Consider the following 25,689-nt stretch of genomic DNA (forward strand, 5'->3'; position numbering starts at 1 on the left):
TATTACCAGCATCCGATAATTTCTGTTGGGGCATTCCCACCCTTTGGAATGGATTTTTTTTTCAGAGCCTCTTTTCTAATTAAGTCAGGGAGCCCAGGTTACAGGAGGCGGGCCTTGGGAATGGAAGGGCACCTGGCCGGAAGTGATGTTTAATTAAAGCCAAGCTGTGAGAAGGAGACACCTGAGCAGGCTGCGGTGCTAATTCCCCTGCCTTGCCCTGGTATCCCCGCATGATTGTGATTGATGAGCTGGTCCCCTTACATCTTTATCTGCAGCGATGCTGATACCCGCAGGCAGAGAGCTCTGCTCTCTCAGCATCTGCACCTGGCCTGACGGAGCCCTGAGTTGCAGAAGGGCTGGCTGTGCAGTTCCATTTCCTCTCTCTGCTTTTTTCTCCTCTTTCTTCCTCTTCTTTATTTTATAGATAGGTAGGTAGATCAATATTAGAGCTATATATAGATATATATACATGTGTCTATCTGTCTGTCTATCTATCTATCTATCTATCTATCTATCTATCTAAAATCTGGCTGGCCACCCTGGTTGGTGTTTTCCAGTGGTTAGAGCATCAACCCATGCATAGAAGGGCCTCAGGTTCGATTCCCAGTCAAGGGCACATACCTTGGTTGCAGGTTCAATACCCAGCATGGGTCGAGGTGCATTAGGGAGGCAACCCATTGATGTGTCTCTTTCACAGTGATGTTTCTCTCTCCCTTCCTCCTTCCCTTCCTCGCTTCTTTAAAAATCAATGGATTGATTTTTAGAGAGAGGGAAAAATATCCTTGGGTGAGGATTAACAAACAAACAAAAATCTGGCTGCCAGTCTGTTTCTGTGTGTATGTGTGTGTGTGTGTGTGTGTGTGTGTGTGTGTGTGTGTGTGTGTGTGTCTGTCTCTCTGTTGATCTACCTCTGTCTGTCTCTGTCTTACTTTTTGTCCTTTGGTCTCTCCTAAGACTGCCTAGGAGGTAATATTATGGAGCCTCTCACTGAAAGCTGTTTCATTCAGGCAGTATTACTGTTTGAGCAATTTCGAAGCTACCTTTGGTTAAGCATCTATTAAATGCCAGGAATGGCCTCAGGTACCTTTGGACAATTATTTCATTTTTGTTCCTATAATAGCTAGCATTGATTAATCTCTTAATGTGTGCTAGGTCCTAATGCTAAGCACTCTTTGTACCTAATCCATTTAATCTTGAAAATGATCCTTTGTAGTAGCTACTCTCACTAGTTCCAGGGTGTAGATGAAAACACTGAGGCTTTGAGATAGAATTATGCATTACTTCAGTCCACACTTTATTGCATGAACCTGAGACCTTATTTCTGCCTTTGAATGACGCATAGATGGTGGTTTGAAAGGTAAGATGAATTGTCCGACGCGCAAGAGCTTGAAGAGTGAGATTCATAGGCTCTTACTCCAGGAGCATCTCTTCCCAAAATGCTCCTTGGAATGTGCTGGAAGGTGGGTTTGTGTCTTCCAGTGTATCTCTGCTTTCTCTCCAGTTTTAAATCTGTGTCCCCATTGTGTTTACTCAGCATCCCTGCCGCGTGGCCAAGGGGCCAGCTTCTGGATACAGGAGGCTGCAGAACTTTCATCAGTCGTCTGAGCCCAGAATAAATTGGCAGAAATGTCTGATTTGACTTTTTCTCCCTCTGCAAGGCAGATGCTTTCCTCATTACTGAGAAAGAATGACACTTTGTCTCTCTGAGAGCTCAGACGTTTGAAATAATCGCCGTGCGGTTTCTGATCCTGGCTCCGCTGGGCTGTGGAGGCTGCGGTGGGCTGTGGGCCCCGTCCCTGGTGAGATTAGGTTCGGCGCAGTGTCTATTAGAACTTGCAGCCACTCCCTAGAGTGGATTGTTCTATGATTCTGATTTCTCCATGCGCAGTTCAAGCTCTCTTAGCTGGCCAGGCTGCCTTCTTAATTGGAGGGGTTGAGATCGACACGGAAAGGAATGGATAATGAACCCGCACTATCCATTTTTATCTGTCAATGGAAGAGAATTAAAATAAATTAAACTATGACATTTTGAACTTCCAAATTAACTTAGGTTAGCAAATTCTACTTTGGGGAAAGAATTGTGAGCAAAAAGCAGTTCGAAATCATGGTCCGTACTAGTTCACAAGTCCAAATCCAAATCTGGTTGAAGATAGAGTTTTGTGTGTGTGGTGTTTGTTTTAGTTTTTAATTGAATTTATTGGGGTGACATTGGTGAATAAAATTATATAGGCTTCAGGTAGACAATTCTACAATACATCATCTGATAGTGTATTGTGTGTTTACCAACCCAAAATAGTGTTTTGATAGCCTTCAGTAATCTGTATCATTCATGACCTTTTAGCTGGTAAAAGGGGCTTTCGTATGTCTCGAAAAGAAACCATAGTAAATATAATCAGATCCCTCCTTCACGGAGAGGAAGCCCCTCCTTTTATGTTTGGATTGTTTTTCTCCAACACCGAGGCATCTCACTATCCTAAGAAACCATGAAAACTTAGACAATTTCAGAACTCTTTTTTTTTTCTTATGGTGGCCTAAAAAAGAACACTGCAAATCTTTCGATCATCACACATTTGGAAAAGTCTAAAAATATACTGCTGATCTGCTTTGATAGCAGTGAAAATAAAATGTACCTGAGAGTCAAAGGATTCAACAAGCTTAGTTGAATTGCTCTTCTGTCCATGGTCTCGAGATGCATGATCTGGGGGTTCTGAGCGGACAAAGAAGTGGCCCACGGTTCTCAATGCCCCCCACCCTGCCCTCCCTCTAAATGTGAAGTAAGTAATCAGCCCTTTAACTGTAACAAGACATTCACATCATTAGGTATGTTTTGAAATAAATTCCTAAGCCAACTTTGCCTTGCTGGTAACACTACATCCCTTTTTTCCCCGAGTCTCATGTACCCTACCACTCCTTGCCTGTGACCATTTGATGGACTCCAAGTCCTTCACTTCTGCTTTGCTACAACTTGTCAACCTGGGCATGGCCTTGACTTGACTTAATAGCCTAGTAAGGGATTCTCCTTGGCTTTTACCTTGAGATTCAGTCTTCCCGTGGGATGTACCTCCTTTATAAGTAGATGCAGCCAGTGAGGGCTGGACCAGACACACTGAACATCAGACAGGTGGTGTGGTCTCTCCCATTTTTAGAATCCCTTTGCGAGATCACATTATCCTTCCTTCTAATCTTCAGGCTGGGGTCAAGGTAAGCTTTTAAATGGCCTTGCTCTGTCTCTAAGCTTTTTGCTTTATGTAGTAGTAACATGCCTCTGTTGGACTCTATTCTTAACAGGTAATTTTATTACTACTATGTTTATGTCTGCGGTTCTCTAAGGCCTTGGGCTTTTTATTCCCCAAAGTGACACATCCTAACAGGTAACAGTCTTATAGCCATAGTGTTTTTTCCACTCAGATTTTTATAAGGAATGGGATCTTATTGTTTCTTATTTAACAAAAACCGTAGAAAGAATTTGGATTTCAATAATTCAAATTCAGAAATTTTCTAGTTAATTTTCTAGTTAATTTTTATTCTACCACTCCTTTGTGTGTCTCTTCTTTGTCATCCTGAATATGATGAATATAGTCTATGTTACTAATTCCTAGGCTAAGAAAACTCTACCCAGTATACTTGTTTCACTTTTCTGGCATCAAAACCCTGTGTTTCATGCTTATATATTATGGAACCAGCTTGATTTTCAGCATTAAACATACCATGCCAAAAGGTGGATAAAGGCTCTAAAATAAACTGATCACCCAGCACGATTTTGTCTGCATTCTGCATTTGGCACTTATTCCAAACATTATCTAAACAGGCATAAAATTCAGTTCTTTGGGATTTATTCACCAATCAGAATACTGTAAAAGTTATCTGTAAAAATTCAAGTAAGAGAAATGCAGGTTAACGGAGAGGAGTCTAAGACCAGTCTTTGCATTTCTGTCCTTGGTGCTGAAAAAAATCATAAGGCCAACTGCCCTGACTTAGTAAATGTAATGATGTGACTGTAGTTAAATTACTATGTATAAGAGATCATGCATTTCTCTATTATCATTTAATCCTATTTCCCTAGGAAAATCAATGTTATCGATGACATAATGGAAACAGACTGATGCCTACCCAAGAACAGCCCTGACCCATACAACAATCACTAGCTACATGTGGCTATTTAAATTGATTAAAACTAAATAAAATAAAAATTCAGTTTCTTAATCACATTATCCATCTTTAAGATGCTCAAAAGCCACTGGTGGCTACTATATTAGACAGCACAGTATCTCCATATCTCAGAGAGTTTTATTGGACCCTGTTCCTCTAGCATATCATCACTGGGATAGATTCACTAATGACCTCCAAATGTATGTACATCCTAGTTCTTGGAACCTGTGAGTGCTGTTATTTTGCATGACAAAAGGGACTTTACAGGTGTGATTAGGTGATGAATATTGACATGGAGGGATCATTTGGTGTAATTACGATGGGCCTGATATAATCACAAGGGTTCTTATAATACGGGGAGATGGAGGTGTCAGAGTCAAAGTTAGAGGAGATGGCGATGTAATGGCAGAAGCTGAGATTGGAGTGATGCTTTTTGAAGATGGATGAGGGCAATGGATTCAGGTGGCCACTGGAAGCTGAAAAGGACAATGAAACAGATTCTCCCCCAAGAGCCTCCAGAAAGAACCAGCCCTGCTAACCCCTTAACTCTATGTCAGTGAAATTGGTTTCAGACTCCTAGCCTTTAGAACTCTAAGAGAACACAATTGTGTTCTTGTAAGCCACCAAGTGTGTTGATTTGTTACAGCAACAACAGGAAACTGATACCATCATCATCATCATTTCACTAGATTCTTGCAGAGTTTGGCTCCTTGTAATTTTGCATTCTCCCTTGGGTATTTGAAGAATCAAGCTCTAAGCAATGGTGCCATTTCCATTTGAGATGTTTATTTCTGCTCATGAATGATTTATTCTCGGTTAATGGAGGCTTAAACAGTATGTCATGAGTTAGCAATGTCAACAAGCAGTGTTGTGACTGTAAGAGTTGTAGGTGAGAAGAGATTATATATGCCTGCTTTCTGCTTTTTTGGACTGGGATGGTTGTGAATTCCAATTCTAATTTTGAACACCATGTCCTGGTGGATTGGCAGAGCTGGAAACACAGATGACCATCCTACCAAATTCTTTTAAGTGAATCAGAATCAAAACTCAGAAGGCACAATTCAAGGAGGACTCTGTCTGCCTTTCTACCACTGGGGGCTAGTGTGTTATTTTCTAAGCCCATTGTGTGATTGTGGGTGTGATGAGTCAAACTTATTTTCTGCTCCCTCAACCTGCTCCTTTCCTCCCAGGCTAGGTTTTGATGGGTTATTTTTTTCTGAGAAATATTTTTTACCCACTGTACACTGTCATCCAAGTTATATCTCTTTTAAACAACAACAATAATAGCCCAGATACCATAATGGTTGTAATAAATACATATTGAACACATATTTTATTTTAAGTATGGTGATAAGAAATGTATATGCATTTCTGATTTAGTCCATACATAACCCTGTAAGGGTATGCTATTAGTATCCCCATTGTGAGAAAGAGAAACCAAAGCACAAAGAGGTTAGGCTGCTTAACTCAAGGTCATGCATCTAGTAAGAGGGAGAACCAGACTGGACACCAGACCTGCTGACTCTGGAGATGGCTTGCATTTTAGAACTCAGCAAAAGGTTTCCCCTCCCAGACTCTAAGACCCTTAATGTCAGGAATCATGCTAACTTTTTAATCATGTTGTCCTGTTCTCTCAAAGGGCCTATATCATTTCTTGGAAAACCAGAAGAAACTCATTGAAACTGCTCATTTAAATTTATTTTTCAATGATTATTTAGATGATCAATAGGGGCTTCCATACAGAAGGGAGACCAGTAAGGAGGACATCCCCAAGAAATTCTATAAAACTTGCTGTAGCAGGAAGACACCAGGCTGGATTCACATTCTGGCTCTCACTCTTATTAGCAGTGTGGCAGGGAACAAGTTATAACTTGATTTGAACCTCAATTTTCTCATCTATTAAATGGGGATAGTAATATCTACCTTAGAGTCCTTGTGAGGATTTAAGGAGATCATGGGTAAAAATCACTTAGGGTATATAAAGGGCTTTATAAAGAGTCCCCATGATCATGATCATGATCATCATCCTTTTTTCTCTACCACCCCATAAAATGTACTCAAAATCTTATAGCATTTAAAGTGTAAAGTAGGCCTTGATTTGCTTAAATGTATTTGTATACCAACAATGTAATCCTTATTGAAGTTTCCTGTTTTAACTTGACCACGTCAGCATTCTCATGGAAAAGACTCCAGAACACAAATACAAGTTATTTTATGTAATTGCTCCAAATATAGTTTGGAGGTGAATGTATGTTCATTCAAATTCTATTAAAATAAATTTTTTAATCAGGAAAGAATGCAAAAATTAAGATTAGAGCCATTAGTGTCCTTACTGATGCAAAGAAGCAGTCCTGGTTCCATCTCTGCCCCCGCTCAGTCATTTCTCTCATGGATGACTGCTGTCATTTTCCTCTTCATCATTTTCTCTCTCCAGTGCATTGGCTATTTAATGGCCAGAGTGGTCTTTCTATAACACAAATCTGACCATACCATTCCCATTCCTGGAACTCTTCAATGGCCTCCCATTATTTAAGTATCAAATCCAGACTCCTTTATGTGGCCTTCTTATATTCTTCTTCATATGCCTTCAATCTCATTTCTAGCTCCAAGTCCTGCCATGTCCAAGTCCCACTGCACATACACTCCGGCCATAGAACCTGCTGCCTGTGTTCTTCAATGCCCTGAAGCTGCTGTTCATGCTTTTCCTCTGCTTTGGATTCTCACCTAACTCACCCCAACCTCTCCTTTAAGACTCATCTCGATCATCACAGCCTTCAAAAAGCATTCAATACACTTTCTGTCTCTGAATTGGAAGGCTTCCTGTCTGGCCCCCATAATAATTTGGCCGTAAACTTATAAGTCCATGACACTTACTTTGATCATTCATTTTCCTGTATCTCTCCTTATTCATATTTAATCTCCATTTAAGCAAAGACTCTTTTCTTGTGCCTGAATGTTTATTTTGTACTAATGCAAAAACCAATGCTGATGCTGAGGCTCCTAGGTGCCAGGCACAGATGAAAAATATTCCTATGGTATTCCTCAGTGCCTGAGACAGAGTCCAGGAATATATTGTGAGTGACTGAATGGTTGGAATGGACGAATGGATAAAAGCAAGGCATCCTACCGCATGTCTGTGAGATTTAAGAAAAAATAAATAAAACAACCTAGTTTCTCTTCCACCAATTCCAATGGATAACCTTGCAGAATAAGATCTAGCTCAGAATGTCTGCTGACGCCTGAAGCATCCTGCATATCGGAGCTTGTTCAAGGGCTCCTCCCTGACCTCACACGCAGCGAGTGTCTGAGCTCTGTAGGCTATTTGTAGAGTTTATTTCATCTTTGAAGAAAGCTGCCCAGTATAAATATTAGTCAGTTGATTTCACTCACAGTTAAAACAAGCTTTTAAAAGCCTTTTACCTCTCCTGTCCCCAAATAGGTACTTTAGACAGATTCTCAGAGCCTTGGGAGCTTAGTCGGATTCGATAAAGTGAAAGTTATGTTCTATTCCGAAGCGACCTTCTGTGAAGGCTGCCTTGGGGTTGATGCTGAAATTGTACAGAAAGGATCAGGTAAAGTGAAGAATTTTAACATCACAACGATTGGGTGAGGGGTGGTGTGGGCATCAAACTTTCCTCTGCTGGATTCATGTCCATGAAGCTTTTTCTAAAGATATTTTAAGATGGTAGGTTGGTATTAAGAAGGAGCAGGGACTTCAAATGCCAATGGTCTGAGTTCAATCCCAGCTCTGCCCATCCATTAGCCAATGGTCAACACACATCCAACCCGGCTCTGTGACCCAAGAACTAATGGGCATCTCCAGCACTGCCCAACAGAAATATAATGAGGGCCACGATCTGAGCCACATAGGTAGGTTTAAAAACAATGGCTGGTGTTCACATTAAACAAAGTAAAAAGAAACAGGTGAATTTAATCTAAAGATGTTATTCAACTCAATATATCCAAACTATCATTTCAGCATGTGATCAAAGAAGATATTTTACATTCTTTTCCTGGTGATACATCTCTAAAATACAGTGTGCATTTTACACATACATACAACACACCTTGTTTCAGACTAGCCACATTTCAACCACTCAGTGACCAACTGGCTATTGGCTGCCACTTTAGGACAGCCCAGGGTGGAACCACAGTGCCTGGACAGATATTGCAAGCTCTTAAACTTCTCCCACTGGGATTATAAAGTCTGCTTCACAGAGATAGAATGAGTTTGCATTGCATGAAAATTGGCATGTGCTCCAACTTCCTCTTCTTGTAAAGAATGGAGTAAGAGGACAAGATATTACATCATTCTTAGCTGGTTTGCTGGGAGGTTTTATTTCTACCCCCGGGCCCTAAATTCCATGAGGTAAGGAGTGACTTTGCTTAACCCCATGTCTCCAGTGATTAGCACATAGTAGGTGTATCATTTTCTTGGGGCTGCCATAACAAAGTACCCAAACTGGATGGTTTAAATGACAGAACTGTATTGGCTCCGAGTTCTGGAGGCCAGAAGTCTAAGACCAAGGTGATGGTTCCCTCTGAGAGCCATGAGGAGGAATCTCTTCCATGCCTCTCTCCTACCTTCTGATGTTTGCTTACAATCTTTGACATTCCCTGGTGGTCAAAGCATTACCCAGTCTCTCCCTTTATCTTCACATGGTGTTCTTGCTTGCATGTTTGTGTCCAAACTTCCCCTTTTTATAAGAACAGCCACATTGGGTTTGGGGGCCCACCTTACTCTAGTATGACATCCCTTTTACTTAACTAATTATGTTTGGAATTACTCCATTCCCAAGGAAGATCACATTTGAATTTGAGGGGTGGGACACAACTCAACCTGTAACAGTAGATGTCCAATAAACTTAAGTCAGATATACGAGTCAGTAATACTTGATTGTAAAGACAATTTTTAGTCTTGTCCGAGTGGGTTCCAAGAATGTTCCATTCTGTCTGAAAAAGATAGGCATGTTAACAGTCCAATAAGAAACTAGTTAGTAAAGAGGATAAGTGCTGCCAATGGGCACATACTTGCTACAAAAAAACACAGGCTGCATTATCACATTTGAAAGTATGTTAAGGCTATTCCTTGCAGGCCTTTTGAATTAAACTTCCTTAACTTCCATCAGCCTCAGTTTTCTTAGCCGTAGCTTCCCTGGAGTTGTTTGGATAAATTAACTTGAATCTCTTAAGTGACCACACAATTTATATGGCTAGGCTTCCACACTATTAATATTGGAATAAAATGTCTTGCCACTAGGCTAGTTCTCTCATGTACAATTAAGGCAGAGTTCTCCCATATTTCTGAGAACCCACTGCCTTGCTTGGATCCAGTGTGACATTTCACAAAAATTCTTCTTCTTTTTTTCCCAGTGATTCTGACCCTGCTCTAATCCAAACTGTGTGACCCTCTCAGGCAGTTCAGCATTCACTCAGGAATCTTCCTGAAAATCTCACATATCCTAAGCTACAGAAAAAAAATAATGCTTATTCACTGATGCAACAGAAGTGAAGAAGTCAAGGTTCTCCAGGCTCAAGTGGTACTTTAGTTGAGGACCAGGGACTCAGAAACCCTTATGTTGAGACAGGGCCAGTTATTAACTTGGCTCTTCACTTAGGAAGATGGAGCTCTTTGGTTTCAATCAATCCCTCTGTACCTAATTGTTTTTAAGTATTAACTTCAATAATGGCATGCTTATCCTTAGTTGGGATATATTGAATTTGTAAGGCCAATAAAAGTTTATTTTCCCTTTGTTCTGACAAGAATTTCAATTGTCATAATATTCACATTTGTTTTTCTTATTCTCCATGTAAACATTTATGAAATAGGGATGTAGGAAACCCAGAAACTCTTCATATAATTAAGGCTATTTATACAGCTAGACTTGTGGGGTCATATGAGTGGAAAACTTGGGAAGCATTTGGGTGCATTGGAAGTATAACTAGAGTTCAAATCCCAGCTAGAACTTTCATGGCCTTGTCTTTCATGGTGCCTTGAGCATGTCATTGAGTTACCTGGGCCTCAGCTATCTCATTGTTTAAAAGTGTATGAATGGTGCCCATCCTACTTACCTTCCAACATGGTATGTGTGACTCAAACACGTAATGTGTAACTGTCCTAGTAACTTTTATATCCTACCCTTGGCTAAGCTATTGTGATGGTGATGAGAAGGGTAATGAGCCTCTATTCTATTGACTTACCTACATGGACCAACTATTTTCTGTTTATTTCTTCAGTTTCAAGCATTTGAGTTGCTTCAAGGGGAAAGGGAATGTCAAGGGTGCAGCTTAGATGATCGGATCCCTCTCTTACATTTCCTCTTTCTTCCCTTGACTAGTTTCATCCTGGTCTCTAGCATTGTTGGATTTACTCTTTGATTTACCCCAAATGTTCCTGAGCATCCACACTCTGTACACCATTATAATCGTGCTAGGAACCTGGTGCTAAATAAGGCAGACCCGAGTCTCTGCCCTCAAGGGCTGTACCATCCAGCAGCCTCCAGGTCCCTATTTCAGTTCTTTCTCTGTTTTGTACAGGTCCTATGGCTCTGAAAATAGCCTCACCACTTTTTTTTTTTTTTATTTTACTTCTTTTTCATTGATTCTGCCATCCTGAGTATGAGATATTCCTCCTACGGCAACAGTACAACTGGCCTTTCCATATATTGTTTTGTCAACTTGTTTCATACCACCTGGTTATTTCCTGCTCACCCTTCAACTCTCAGTTTAGACATCAGTTCTTCTGGAAAGCCCTTCTCCATAAACAATAGGGGATAGATGAGCCCCTTTTCACTCCTTCCATTTCTCTTCTCATGGCACATATCCATTGGACTGTAAATTCCTGGTCTAGCCTGTGACTCCTGCCATCTGTAGCTATAGAGCTACCTGGGCTTCATCTATTCTCGGCACCACGGTAGCCACTGAACCTAGCCCAGTACCTGCCCTCCGGAAGATGCCCAATCCTTAACTGCTGAAACAATTGCATGAATACCAAGCTCTTGTCTACTTGAACAGTTCATTGCCCTTGCTTTCTGGCAATCTCTCCTAATTTCATTTCCTCCAAGTCCAAGTATCATTTATTTTATGACAGCCTTTTTTTTTTCCCAGTTGGCAAACTATTAGAGGCTAAAACTTATGCAACACACAATGAAAGACAAGGTCATATTTTATCATCTTTGCCTGTTGCCATAACCAGATTAGACATCTTTCTACAAGTGAGGTGAATGCAAGCCAACAGATATTTATCATGTCAAACATCTGATTACAAACTATAGCAGAAAAAAGAAAGCAACACTAACTATGAAACTTCCAGTACCTGCCCTTGAGGAGTTTACCAACTCCCAAGAGGCCTATGGTAATCATGTGAGGAAACTGGATAACTGAAAATACAGTCAAATGTTTGCTTCTGTAAATTCGTAATGCAGATGTTGGGTCACTTCTTTATCTATACTGTGCCTTGTGTCCTCAAGGCTGTGGGGTTGGTCCAGCTGTGTTTAGGCATCCAGCTTTGAGAAGGGACTGCTCACCCTTCAGAAGGAAAAGAAATGCTGATGGATGGCACTGGGACATAAACTTTCCTGATGGGTAGAAAACTCCATTTTCATAATGTGGTATGGGAGGAAATGCCTCTGAATCCATCCACGTACAAGACAATGGTATCTACCCCTTGCACAAATATGTATCTTTAAAGTTTACTTTCCCCTTTGCTAGAACATTTCATTATTTGTATCATTCCATGGGGAGAGTCTATGATTCTTCCTAGCAGTGTGATTTAATGCTCCCAATTTTTAAAATCTAGTGACAGACCCTTGGTGACACTTAGTGGGATGCTGTATTCAGCAACATCCACAGTGGAGCTGGTATCTCTCTAGGCTACTCGGTGTCATCTGTATGCATAGTGACCTCCTTTCTTACAAAGAAAGTTGCCTCATATTAAATCTATCAATTTCCTATTTTGGAAGCAGGCAGAGAATCCTCTGGATAGCTGTGATGAAATAGGTAACACAGTGATATTATCCCAAATCATATCTGCAGGGTAACTATAAACAAGCTATTTAAGGGAACAGAATCCATCCTTTTCCTTTTGTGGATCTGGCTAAATGAGGTAGTATTAGCAATGTTGCAAGTCATTGGAATTCGTCTCCAATATAAATTTGACATTGATGTTACCCCTGGTGGTGGTGGTGGTGGTGAGAATATTTTTTGCTTCTTTAGGCTGTGAAAGGAGATAGATTATAAAACTAAAAGTCTGCTCAAGATTGAAGGTTTTCTCCATACCCAGGAAGTGAGGACTCCTTACTGAAATATAATTGAAAATGCATGTATCCGCTCCTTCCCTTATGACAACAGCTTTTGCTAATAAATCTGTTTGCTTGGTCAATCGTCTGCTAATGCATCTACCCTCCTTTCCATACCCCTACATTTGGGACAGTGGTGGGCAGGTCCCACTGTCACTCAGAGATTGATGGCATTGGCCAGGTTGTGATGGTATCGATAGCAATACACACACAACAGCTCAACTTTTACAGCCTGAACTCCTCATGGTGTTCACAGCAATGTAGAAGAGTGGTCACACCAGGTCAATTTCTGGTTTTGACAATAAACTATAGTAATTCAAGAGGTTACCATTTGGGGAACCAGGGTGAAGGGTATCACGAACTTTCTCTAAATTATTTTCAAATTCCTGCTTTGTGGTCAACATTGGATTGGCGCAAATGTGAGTTTCATCTTACATAATTAGGGTGACTTCAGATTATTTTCTTATTCTTTCAAAACCTCCCATCTAAAAATGACAATAATGATTGTGTTCCCATTATGGCGTGGGCACCATTGATAGAGTTACAATTATAGAACATTTAGGGCAGTGGAAAGCACATGTTGAGAGCCCTTTTGATTATATTACTATCGTTATAAATAACGTTGTAATCACCACCATCATCATTAACACCCTTTAGATTCTGGATCTTGAGTAGCATGAACAAGACCTCAAACCTGTAACTTTGGCTAGGATACTTCGGAGATTTGTCAGAAGATATTTTGTGATTGAATTGTTCCACTGTAACCCTTACAGATATCACCCTTCATCTTAGCCAACAAAGAGGTCAGTCACAGCTGGCTTGAAAGGACCTCAGCTTTGGAGAAAGAGCTGGGTTTGAGGTCTACATCTTTCACTTACTAGCTTCAGTACCTCTTACCTTCTATTCTGGGAAATGAGTGTGATAAAAATAAGCTCATTGAAAATATAAAAATATAAATTTATAAAGAATAATAAGTATAAAATCTAACTTTATCCCTACAGGAACTGTATATATAGTGACTTGCATTGGCTGATGCTTAGAATGAACTCAATCCATATCAACTTCTCTGGTTGTTACTTTTTATTAATAACAGGAAATAACAAGATATTGATAGCAACTTCACATACAGATAGGTGGAGCCCTAACTGCATGACTTTCCAACAAAAAACCCTTGGGTACAACATTGGGATATTCCAATGGGAGAGGGGATTTTTTCAATAGTGCAGAGTAACATTTAATGGTCGGAGCTTATTTCTCAGTGCTCTGAGGTACTGGGTGAGTCAGGGCATTTCCTGATAGCAATAGGGATAAAGAGATTAGCTTGGGGATTTATTTTTTCATTCAAGAAAACATTTTGATTGTGTGTGTGTGTGTGTGTGTGTGTGTGTGTGTGTGTGTGCCACTCTTTGAAATACCTGAGGCAACAGTGCTGAGAAAAACAGGTGAGGTTTCAGTCCTCGTAGAGTTTACAGTCTAGTTGGAGACAGACATCAAAATACACTGAGTGGCCAGATTATTTTGATCTCTGAATGCATAAAATCTGGCCACTCATTGTATATCCTATATAATTAAAGGCTTATATGCAAATTGTCCCCTCGACCAGGAGTTCAACCAGCAGGCAGGCCGGCCAACCGCCCATGTCCCCTCCCCCTGGCCAGGCTGGCTAATTCATGCACCGGGCCTCTAATATATATATATATATACCGAGTGGCCAGATTATTATGCATTCAGAGATCATAATAATCTGGCCACTCAGTGTATATGCAATGTAAAAATATATAAAATGTCAAAATCGAATGGGGTATAACGTTAAACTTCAATGAACTTTTTAAAGGGTAAGTCAGGGCCCTCTGAGCCCCGGGGATGGTATGAGCAAGACGAGAAAACCCATCTTCCTAAGTGCCTGGTCCCATTGTGGGAACTTCACTTGCTCCGGAGGCTGCTAATTTTTTTAGAGACACGCACATTTATTTCCCTTTGGAAATATCACCTCATAAGCAACCACATCAAGGCTCTGGACTTGCATAAAGTGCCATAAATATTTGATAGTCACTAACTTTTAAGGAGTTGAGAAAAGCAGCCTCTACGTTGCCTTCTGTGATCCAAATGGAAAGTCAGGATGGAACATTTTGCAAACATGACACCTTGTCATTGCGAGCCTGCCACCCACCCGGTTTGTGTTTCTGGGGCTGGTGTTTGTCAGCCACAGCAAGATGGCTTCTGGCCTCTCTCTCTGCTTCCCTGTCAGGGCTGGGAAAGTGAAAGGAGACAAATTGCTTTCACTTGAATCTGTGACATGGATTCTTATTATCTTTGCAGTTTGTTTTTGTGAATTATGGCCTCAGAGCAATCTCAGAGTTCTTTGTTCTAGACATGCTTTTCTGTAAGCCGGTGTAGTTAGGAAACAAAGGTTGGTATGTTCACCTAATTGAGGTCAGATATGACCTTATCTACAACTATTTCAGAATGTAGAGCTTAGGAGTCTGATGGATTTGGGTGTGAGGAAGCAACTCTACCTCCCTTGGAAAGGGAATGACAATATGGACCACATTGGGTTCTTGTTAATTGAAGCAATGTAGGTAAAACTGCTTTTTTTGGCTTTTGTATCCTCAGTGCTTAGAGCAACGACTGGTACAAAGTTAGTACTCAAGGAAAGTTTTCTTATCACAATCACCAACATCATCTCCATCTTCATCATCACCACCACCACCACCATCTTGATCAGCATTATCATATTCATCTTTATCATCATCCTTACCGCTATCATCATCTCCATCTTCATATCATCATCATCATCTCCATCTTCATCTCAGTATGGATTCAGTGACAGGAATACTTGGATAAGACCAAACTAGGTTCAAGTTCTGGCTCTGCTACTTTACTAAGTTAAGAGCTCCCATCGTGGAAAAATCTGTCTTCACTTATTTGGGAGTTCAGTTTTTGTATCTTTAAGATCTGCCTCACAGGGGTGGTTGTGAGGACTAAAGTGCCTACCTCAGCAGCTGGCAGACAGGAGATGAGAGGTCAACACACTTTAGTGAGCGAGAAGGGGACTGATTTCATCCCCACAGCAGGACATATGCCCTCCTAGGGCTTCCTGGATTACAAAACACATTTCTGTAGATTTTCTCCCAAAACCATCATAAGAGACTCATTGGGAAGAAAAGTATGTATTACTACTTATATTAATAAATGAGGAAACTGAGGCACACCGAAGTTGAATAACTTGCCAATCGCTCTGCCATTATGCTTGACTTCCCAACATTTGACTTTGATTCCATAGTCACAGCGCTGATCAAAGATACGATAATAACAAGCACCGGCATTGCCTAGCATCGTATTTTTAATTTTATTTCTTTTACTGCAATCCATAAAAGATGTTACATTGCAACCCAATTCACCCACATAAAAGTTTCATGAAATAACTCTTAACTATTTTATTCTCTTCTTTTTCAGTGTAGTCTAGTTTATTTCATTTTTAATATGTTGGCGTGATCACCCCCTATATAGGTTTTATATCTCAAGGTATCACGCCTACAGTTTGAAAAGTACAGAAAAATTTCCCCAACTTTTCATCAAGACTGTGTATCAGAATGACCTCAGGCACTTTTACACAGAGCCTGGACCCCACTCTCAGAGTTTAAACCAGTGGGACCGGGTGGAGTCCTGGTATCTGATTATTTTATGAGACTGCCCCACATGACCTGATGGTCCATTGGCTAAGGACCAATGTCCCCTTGCTTCTCTGATTGTTTCCACCTCAAACATTCTTCTCTATTTAGTGGGTGTTATTGATTTTTGGAGGGGGGATGTTTATTTGTTTTAGTATTTTCTCTATTACTCCCTGGAATATCCTTCAACAGGGAATTTTTCTGTCTTGGTCTGTCCTTGCTTTTCTAGGAAACAGCAAGACCCCTATGCTTTGGTTGAAGGACAGAATTTTGACTTTTTAGTTATCAGTAAGGACAGGAAAAAAGCTTACGGCTTATGAGAGTGACCGCTGAGTCCACGTGTGCGGCTGGGGTCAGGGAGCGAGGGGCTGAGGTCTTCTGAGGTTACACAGCTCTGAGAGGAGCCGGCATATCCCTGTGGGGGACCTGAAACAGTGCTTATTTCATGCTGCCTGAGCCGTATCCCCAGAGCGTGATTGAAAATGGAGGTGCGAGGATGTCACAAATACCATTTATCCAGATTTTCTTTCCAACCCTGGGGAACTGGAATTTTTTTTTTTTTAAATCACCCAAGAATTACCTGAACTAGTACCACCAACAGACCAGCAGGAAAGTTCAATTCTTCCACGCAGCTTCCTCTGCCCTCGCCTCCTCCTCTGTTATACAATTTAATTACAAGTTTAATCACTTTCGAAACCCCATCCATGCCCTCCAGGGTAGCAAGAGTTCTCCTTCCCCAGCGAGGCATCTCAGCGATAAGCAGCTGTCCACGGGAAGGGGGGTGGGACTCTCGAAACCTCTCCCTCGACGAGCAAGAAAGACACGGCCAAATAAAAACTGAAATTGTTTTGACATTTCACTCTGGTTGTTGTACTTTTAATAATAAAGAAAGGACAGAGTATTTGTAGCCTTAAATGAAGAGGCAGCATTTGGCATTGAGATCGCCGGGGATTATTTTTGCACAAGGTTTTATTTTTGCTCATTGGGAGAGAAGAAAAAACAATGAGCGGGGAAGAGATAAACGTTCAAGAACAGGAGAAAGCAAGACCCCTGTGTGTTTCCTCCATGGCATTCATCAGCCCTGGGGCTTGGTGGCCAGTGTGGGCTCCTTTCCTAAGAGCCCGCTGCACCTCTTGACTGCATATCCCATAGGGATCCAGATGGTCTTGGCCTTGGCCCACCATCCTATTGTCTGTGATGAATGCATCTGCATATACAGCGATGCTATAAGCCAGGCCCCTGTGTCTGTTTTGCTGTGAGTTGATTTTGATGTTGACCCTCACTATCACCCCGTGAAGTCACTCGTCATTATTCCCATTAAACAGAAGCAAAAATTGGAGCCCGGTGTATTGCAGCAACTTGCCTCGGTCACACAGCTGGTTTGCAGAGGAGCGGGGTCTCCAAGTCTTCCCAACGATTGCCAGTTACAGTATGTGAAGATCACTTTACAATTAATTGTGCAGCTCGGTTACAAATTCAGGCCCAATGATCTCACGGTATTTTTGTAAATTTACCCCTAACCATCCTTCTGTCTCTTCGAGCTCTTTCTTCATCCTTCCTCTGTCTTCCCGTACTACCCCGCCATCCCCCCTCTTAAAAATCTAAAGCAAAATAGGATGGTAGCAAGCTCCCCCAGTGGATTTCATAACTTTGCATGCCGTATATTTAGTTTAGTAATGAAAAATTCCAGCTCCAGGCAATGCATAGGCTTGCATTTCTAATGTTTTTTAAACAGCTATTAATGTAGTCGAGTGCCGTGTGGTGAGGTGTGTGTGTACGTGTGTATTTTTTTCCTCCTCCACTCTATAATCATCTGCTCAGTGTGCACTCTGAAACTGAGCAGGAGCCGGAGGAGGAGCGAGCTGTGATTGATGGGCCAGGCCTCGCTGGCGGAAAGAGTCCCATCTGGGGTTGGTTTGGGGAGCAGTCAGATGTTGAGGGGGAGGTCAGCCAGGCGGCTTCAGCTCCCCCTCCCGCAACACCCCAGCCATCCACACGTTGCACAGCGCACACACCCCGGCTCGTAGCTGAGGCTTGCTTTGAGCAGATGCTCTGTGGTGTGGGTCTGGGACAGCTGCTAAGTTTATGGAGGAGAAAGCAAGCAGGATGGTGCAGCAGGTATTTTTTTCCCATTCTATTTTCCACTCGCCATTGTGATTTGAATTAAGCTGCAATCTCTCCGTGCGGTGGAGTCTCTGTTGCTCTGTGCCATGTATATTCTGCTCCTTGAATCACGCCGGGGAGAGGAGAGGATTTCAGCCAAGAGTGTGTGTGTGTCGGCTTTCTGCTTGATGTGTGGAACTGAGCTGGTCTTAGAACTAGCAGGTTAATGGTGTAATTTTGCATTTTCCTTCTTTGTTGCAATGCCCCGGGGGCAAGAGGCAATTTACTTCTCTCATTTGGGCACTGGAGGTTTTCTCTGAATAGGCGAGATTTCTTGCCAGAGAAGTAGAACAGATCAGCCACTAAACTAAAGGAAAACAAACTGTCAGCCCGCCTGGAGACTGTGGGCACCCAAGAATGGATAGTTCCCTCCAGTGAGTCTGAGTCTTGGGGCCGGGAGGGGGGGGGGGTCCCATGGTGGAGTAGCTGCTTTCCGTGGCTGTGTGGACAGATCAAGGAGCTGCTTTATTGGGGCTGGACAATCCCCGTGCATGTCTTCATTATAAGGGCTGCGTTTAGGCCAGAAGAGGGTTTTCAGGGCAAGATTCGGACTGAGATCAAAATATTCCAGGAGCAAAAGGGGAGAAGATGGTCAGGAAGTGTCACTATGAAAGCTGGGGAAACACACATGCACGCATGCACACACACACACACACACACACATCCTTGATTATTTTAAAGTCCACTCGGCAGCTATGAAAACAGCCACTTTCCCCCTCAGTGACAGTCTGGCAGTCACATCGCAAAGAATAACCCGTTTCGTGCCCTGCCCAGTAAAGACGGTTTCTCAGTTGAAATGTGGTTTGCATTAGATGTTGAGCCAAAATATTTTGCCAAGTCAAATGGGCTGCCACCCTTTGTTCGCTTATTAGCTTTCCAAATCTACTCTTTTCAACCATCCAGGGCAATGAACGGGAGAAGAGAGATATCTGGGGGGGGGGGGGGGGGGGAGGGGGGGGCGGGGGGAGGGGGGGATCCTCTCATTTTCTGAGTCTGTCTTCTGGGCGCACCTTGGGGAGAAGATTAAGGATGAAGGATGTTTCGGTGACCCCCAAAGAGCTCGCTGAACCTCTGGGTGCAGCCGAGTCGACACGCTATGCTAATAGACAGATTACGGTGTTTGTCTTAAAATAGCAATAATATCCTGGCTATTTCATGCTTCAGTAAAACATTTAAATTGAAATGGCATTTTTTTGTTTTGTTTTTTTTGCTTTGGTGAACCAGACTTGGTTGCATGTTAATATCCATTTGCTCTCAGTAACTGGAGGTCCCACATCACGGGGCCCTTGATGAGTTGCTCTAATTGAGGTTTGGTGTGTGAGGACAAGGAAGTTTCCCCTACATTTATCCTAAATGATGTCCTTCCCTTCAAGTTTCTACCTAGCTCTTCAGGAGCATTATCGGATTTAAAAATACCAGGCCTTGGCCCTCCCCCCACCCCCGCCTTTTGTGTATTTAGCAGCAACCCAAGAAAGTTCAGGCACTGAAAATTAGATGTTAGGTTTGCAAAATCTCTTGAAGCACTTGGTTGATGATGTTGGGGGGAAACGTGCAAATCAGAGTCACCCTCCCGGTCAACTCAGAACACCCACCAGCACCTTGACTCTGTACATGCCCAAATCTCTGTCACGGGTTCCCTTATTTAGGGGGAGGTGGGGGTTCGGCCTTGGAGGAGAAGAAAGAAGGCAACTTCTGCAAATGAGGGAATGTCTAGCCAGAATGCTCCAAATAATTCTGCCCATCACTGTCTCCTCCGCGAAGTTGGCTTCAGCTTTTAACCTGTGCACGGGCCCAAGATTCGCCTTGAACTGGAGTGGGAAAGGTCCCCTTAAATGTGAGTGTCAGACCATGCATTCCACGCTAAGAATCCAGCAGCATCACTAGGGAGGAGACAAAGGCACCTCTGAAGCCGTTTGAAGGTGAAAAGCAATCCCATGGGAAGTACGATGATCTTAATTAAATATTAGCTGTAATTAGCCTGAAGTGCAAAGGGTAGGAATATTAATTAGGATCTCTCTGGAACTGCTGTCAGTGTTAATAAGTAACTATGGGGGGTCCCGCCAACATCTGTTTGGGCACCGGGAACAGGAGTGCAGTCGGAGCCCTGTGTACCCCAATGTGCCTGCAGGTTCCTCGGTGACCACGGACACGCTTCCTAGCGCTCAGCGCCCTCGGTGTACCGGGATGCCACCAGTTTGGTAAAGGCGGGTGGCTTGTCCCGGCTCCAGCGGTGCCCCTGCTGGTCCTTGCTTTTCCTAGGGTGGCCTCAGAGCCTTCTGAAGCAAGACCTCGGGCCTGAGATGGCGGAGTTATCCAAGCTGGAGCTCTAACACTCGCCAAGGGTTAACACCCTGGTCTGGCTGCTGGAACACTGACACCTTTTTTTTTTTTTTTTTTAATCCTCACCTGAGGACATTGTCCATTGATTTTTTTAGAGAGAGTGGAAGGAAGGGGGAGAGAGAGAGAAACATCAATATAAGAGAGACACATTGATTGGTTGCCTCCTGCACACACCCGGACTGGGGCCGGGGATCGAGCCTGCAACTGAGATATGTGCCCTTGATGGGAATCGAACCCAGGACACTTCAGTCCACAGGCTGATGCTCTATCTACTGAGCCAAACCGGCCAGTGCAATGCTGGTGCCTTTGCATTAAATACCCCAGCACCACATCACCGGGTGGAAACAGGTCTTGAGGCCACAGTGTGTCTGTGAGAGACAGGTTTGCTTATTTAAAAATGGGAACAAACCTCCCCACCAGGAGAGAGTCCTGCCACATGAGAGGCACCTGGGCGCCGGACAACATGAGCTCTGGCTCAGCTCCTGGCTTCCCGAAGAGCTACCTGTGGCTCTGGCCTTGTGGACTCCTTTACCAGTTCTGGGCCCCAGTCTACGTAACAATAGAATCAAGTGGGGTTACAGATGCAATGCACGCCGGGCAGGGAGTCTAGACCTCCGCACAATTAACATTCAGGGCCAGAGCCCAGGAATCCTCAGATGCGGGGCTGGCCTGTGCGATGTAGGGCGTCGGCAACACCCCTGGTCTCCACACACTAGATCCCAGGAGCAGCCCTCCTCCCAAGTTGTGACAACCAAAAATGTCTCGGGTCATTACCTAATGTCCCCTGGGGATCCGTTTCCTCTGTTTCATCACTGATGGGCAGTGCCCATAGGCCTGAAGGGAGGTGGCCCTGGGCTTGTGTTCTGCCCACACCGCTGAAGTGAGGGGATGCCTTTCAGACGGAGCACGGGAGCCCGAGGCCATCTCAGATCTTCCCCCTCTAAGCCCACTCGTGCGGGGTTTCAGGCCTACATGTGTGCACGCGCACTGACAATTAAGAGAGCCCCTAATGTAAAGCAAACTCGAAAAAAGATCCCCACTCACCCTTTTGCTCCATCCTTAGCACTGAGGATCTCCAAGTCTAGCTGAGCCCCCCCTCCTTGGTTCAGAGAGAATGCACCCCTTTCTCTCCCTGCTTTATCGCCAGCTTTATTTCCTGCCCTATTGATGCAAAACTGGCTTCTGAATTGGCATGAGCTATTTAATGATACTCTGACACAGAGAGTAGAACACCTTTTGTGTAAAGGGCCAGATAGTTAAATCGTTTAGGCGTTGGGAGCCATTGGGTGTCTGTCTGAACTATGCAACTCTGCCATCGTAGCACAGTGAATGTGGCTGTGTCCCAGTAAAACTTTATTAACAAAAACAAGTAGTGGGCCAGACTGGAGATGGAATGAAAACCTGACGTAGTCTTCTGCCCCCGGGATGTTCACAGACAAGCAGCCAATGACAGGACTTGGGATTATGTGAGAAGTGGCCACAAGCTGCAGTGAGGTATAGAAGGCAGGCAAGTGACGTGGCTTAAGTGTCAAGGAAGGCTTGCTGGAAGAGAGCTCTCTTGATCTGGGACCTGAAGGATGAGTAGAGAGTAGCCAGGCTAGGGAGCAGTCGGGGAGGGGGGGCTTTCTTTCCATGCAAAGGAAGAGTGAAGGGGAGGACTTGATGGTGGTGGGAGGATGAAGCGATCACGGCTTCCTGAGGGCAGGCCCTTCTTTCTCCGAAACGGAGAGAGCTCAGATCCCAGCGGAGAGCCCGCGCATCTTGTTGGGGCCTGTGGGACTGGGTCACTGTTCCTGAGCTTGCTCTGCAGTGAGGAAAGGCCACTCGGGCAGGGTTCCGGCCCAGGATATTGTGTTTTCTGCTGGAGAAAACTTTGTCCTTAGGGACCATCTCTCGCCACCATTGCTCCTGCCATCATTGGATGCTCCCCTAGGAGGCCTCACCTGGGGTTCTCACAAGCCTTTGTTTCAGTTCAGAGATGAGCCGGGCGGAAGGCAGGGCAGGCTGCAGCAGACCTTTGCGCAGAGGTGGGATCTGTCCCCGTGCATTTCTCTTTGGAGGGTTCTCGGGTCCAGTAGTTTCTGGGGCTTCCGCTCGGCCAGAAAGAAGCGGCATCCGTTTGGAATGTCTGTACACGAGGCCATGTTCCCTGCACGGCCCGGCAGAAGAAAAGGATGCTCGTGGGCTCATGAGCAACAGAGGATTCTTTTCAGGAGGGGTTGCTGATCAAGGCCCTTTAGGTTGCAAGTAACAGAAAAAGGTGCTTAAACAAAATAAGACCTTGACCGATTCGTGTGACTAAAGCATTACTAACTGCAGGTAAAGCTGGATCCAAGACCTCTGATGATCTCACCGGGACTCAGTTTATCTGTTTATCAATTTCTGGGCTCGCTCTCCTCTAGGTTGGCTTTGGCTTTAGGCAGTCCCTCTGCAAGGGGTGGTTCTTGGCAGCTCAGACTTACATTATGTTCACAGTTGCCAATGGCCACTGAAAGAGGACTTCCTCCCAAAACTCCAGCAAAGTCTCAGGAGCCTCATTGGAATTAGAAGGGTTTAACTCGATAACTGGTTTAGATAGATGGTGACTGTAAGAGTGGAATGCTTTTATTATTTTTTTTATTTTTAATTGATTTCAGAGAGGAAGGTAGAGGAAAGAGAGATAGAAACATCAATGATGAGGGAGAATCACTGATCGGCTGCCCCCTGCAGGGCCCTCACTGGGGATGGAGCCAACAGCCCCAGCATGTGCCCTGACTGGGAATCAAATCATGACTTCTGGTTCATAGGTTGATGCTCAACCAACCACTGAGCCACACCGGCTGGGCAAGAGAGTGGAACCCGTTGATTAGGCAGGCCAGGTCACATGACTGTAGCTATGGGTCATGGGAGGCGGGGCTCAGCCACACCTGCACTAGGCTGAGAGGGGAAGGGTCCCTCCCACCCCGAAAGGAACAGAGCATTTTCCTTGAAGAAAAGTGAACACTGAGTGGCAATGACAATGAGTGACCTCGTGTTTGCTAGGGATGGGTAGGGTTAACTTTTCCCGGCACGTATAGCGATTCAGCCACAGCACAGACAGACCCAGCTCAGCCCCAAATGCTGCGGAAACATGTTAGAAAGAAGTGGCTGTGCATTTCTGCTGCCCGTGGCACAGACATTGGGAGCCGTTATGCTGGGGGAGGAAAGGGCCTGATGGGAATGTTTTCACTTGCAAAATGTTTTAAACTTAGCCTAAGCTAAGTCCTCTTCAGCGTGTCATCCTTAACGTTCTAATTACAGTCCCCTCTAAACAAATGAGCTGGCTCTGTGCGCTGCTGTGAGAATAAACTTCCCTTCCCTCCGTGTTAGAATGTCCCAGCTGCCCCGTGTTGCTTTAACCGAAGAGGTGCTCGTATGTTGCTGGTGAGGATGGAGGCGATGGGAGCGATTCTGACATGTTGGCCCTGCTATCATCGTAGGAGGGCCGAGGTCACCTCTAATTGACCACAGACAATGGCAACGCAGCTCTTTGGTGCTTAATTGCTAGGGTGTTTTCTTCTGTCTCTTTCTGACTATCTGTGCGATCCCATCTCTTGAGACCATGGACAATTCAGACCTCTGGATTGCAGTTTCTGCTGCTGTGATTGCTGTGGGGTATGTGTGTGTGTGTGTGTGTGTGTGTGTGTGTGTGTAGGGTAGGGTAGTAGAGTTATGGGGGTGGGGGTGGAGGTGGAGGTGGAGAGAGATAGATGTTTCCTGAAATGGAAGCATTTGAATTCAGGGTGTGTGTGTGTGTGTGTGTGTGTGTGTGTTTAATTCTTTTCACTTGGCTGTAATTATCACACTGCATGTTTTGCCTAGATCTGAAGGGTGAACTGTTATATAATACTCTGTGCTTATAAAAAAAAAAGACAGGAAGACAGGGGCTGGGGGAGGCATTGACTAACGAGGCTGAGTTAAGTCCAGCACTCTGCAGAATGACTTAAAATGGGGCTATCACAGAGGGCCATCTTTGTCCAAATTAGGCCCCGAGTTTTCATTGGAACATCACACACACACACACACACACACACACACACACACACACACACTGTGGTCATTAACAAGACCCCCCAATCCCATCATGTGTGCCAAGACACATAAAACTTTGATTAAATTCAAATGCTTAGATGAATTGTCTCTCCTCTCAGGAACACGCATGTTCGGTTTAATCGCATTTGGCGTTTTAAGTATCAGAGCAAGGTTCTGCTGTCGTGGGAGACAACACCATGCGCACATGTCCCCAAAAGGGAATGAAAGTAGGACGATCTGCCAGATAAATCGGTCGGTGGGACACAGACGCTCCCAGTCTGGGGCTGTTGAGCTGGATGATTGGGGAAAGTGACTTCCGGTTTCGCAGCCTTGATGTCTGCATCTGGAGAATGGGTGGTATAAATGAGGGTGACTGCTTCCTCAGAGCGTGTGAGGAAGATGAACTGGGGTGCACGGACTCAGGCTCTTGGCACCGTGCGGGCACCTGCACTGTGTCCGGGTAACTGTGGTCCAGGGCCTGGGGAAAGGTTCTGCCCGGTGGCCACTCACGCTTTCTCCTTCTCTCCACCTCTGATTTTTTCAGGGTAATCAGGAAGCAGCAGCTGCCCCTGACACAATGGCTCAGCCTTACGCTTCGGCCCAGTTCGCTCCCCCTCAGAACGGCATCCCCGCGGAATACACGGCCCCCCACCCCCACCCTGCGCCAGAGTACCCCGGCCAGACCACCGTCCCCGAGCACACGCTAAACCTGTACCCTCCCGCGCAGTCCCACTCGGAGCAGAGCGCCGCGGACACCAGCGCGCAGACCGTCTCGGGCACCGCCACAGTAAGTGGGCTCCAGGCTCGCCTTGGGCACGGGTGGGAGGGGGTCAGGCAGGGCTCGCTCCCAGGGTTCCGGTAGTGACAGCAGGGTGCACCCCCATCCAAGCATCCTGCCCATAAAGCAGCCCCTAACCCTATCCTTGCCACCCCAGTTCTGCCAAGATGCCTCATCACCAGGCATCCTCTCCTGTTACTTGCTGAAATGGACACATTTTTGGTTGACGGCGTTTTGTCTG

At 44.3% G+C, this 25,689-nt stretch overlaps 1 protein-coding gene across 20 annotated transcripts in view; it reads left to right on the forward strand.

Moving 5' to 3' along the window:
* The window catches only part of RBFOX1 (RNA binding fox-1 homolog 1), a gene marked incomplete at both ends in the record, with an annotated part of 1,044,696 nt that overhangs the window by 836,663 nt on the left and 182,344 nt on the right, over positions 1–25,689 (forward strand). For 16 of the 20 annotated variants that reach the window (XM_079761233.1, XM_079761220.1, XM_079761226.1 and 13 more), the window contains one exon: positions 25,215–25,457. In XM_079761233.1, the coding sequence (XP_079617359.1) occupies positions 25,215–25,457 (243 nt within the window). Of the gene's footprint in view, positions 1–18,202; positions 18,236–25,214; positions 25,458–25,689 lie in introns of those variants that run through there. The other 4 variants (XM_079761221.1, XM_079761224.1, XM_079761227.1 and 1 more) reach the window with 3 other exon arrangements.

The sequence above is a fragment of the Cnephaeus nilssonii genome, assembly GCF_951640355.1.
Source record: "Cnephaeus nilssonii genome assembly, chromosome: 2".
Lineage (NCBI taxonomy): Eukaryota > Metazoa > Chordata > Mammalia > Chiroptera > Vespertilionidae > Cnephaeus > Cnephaeus nilssonii.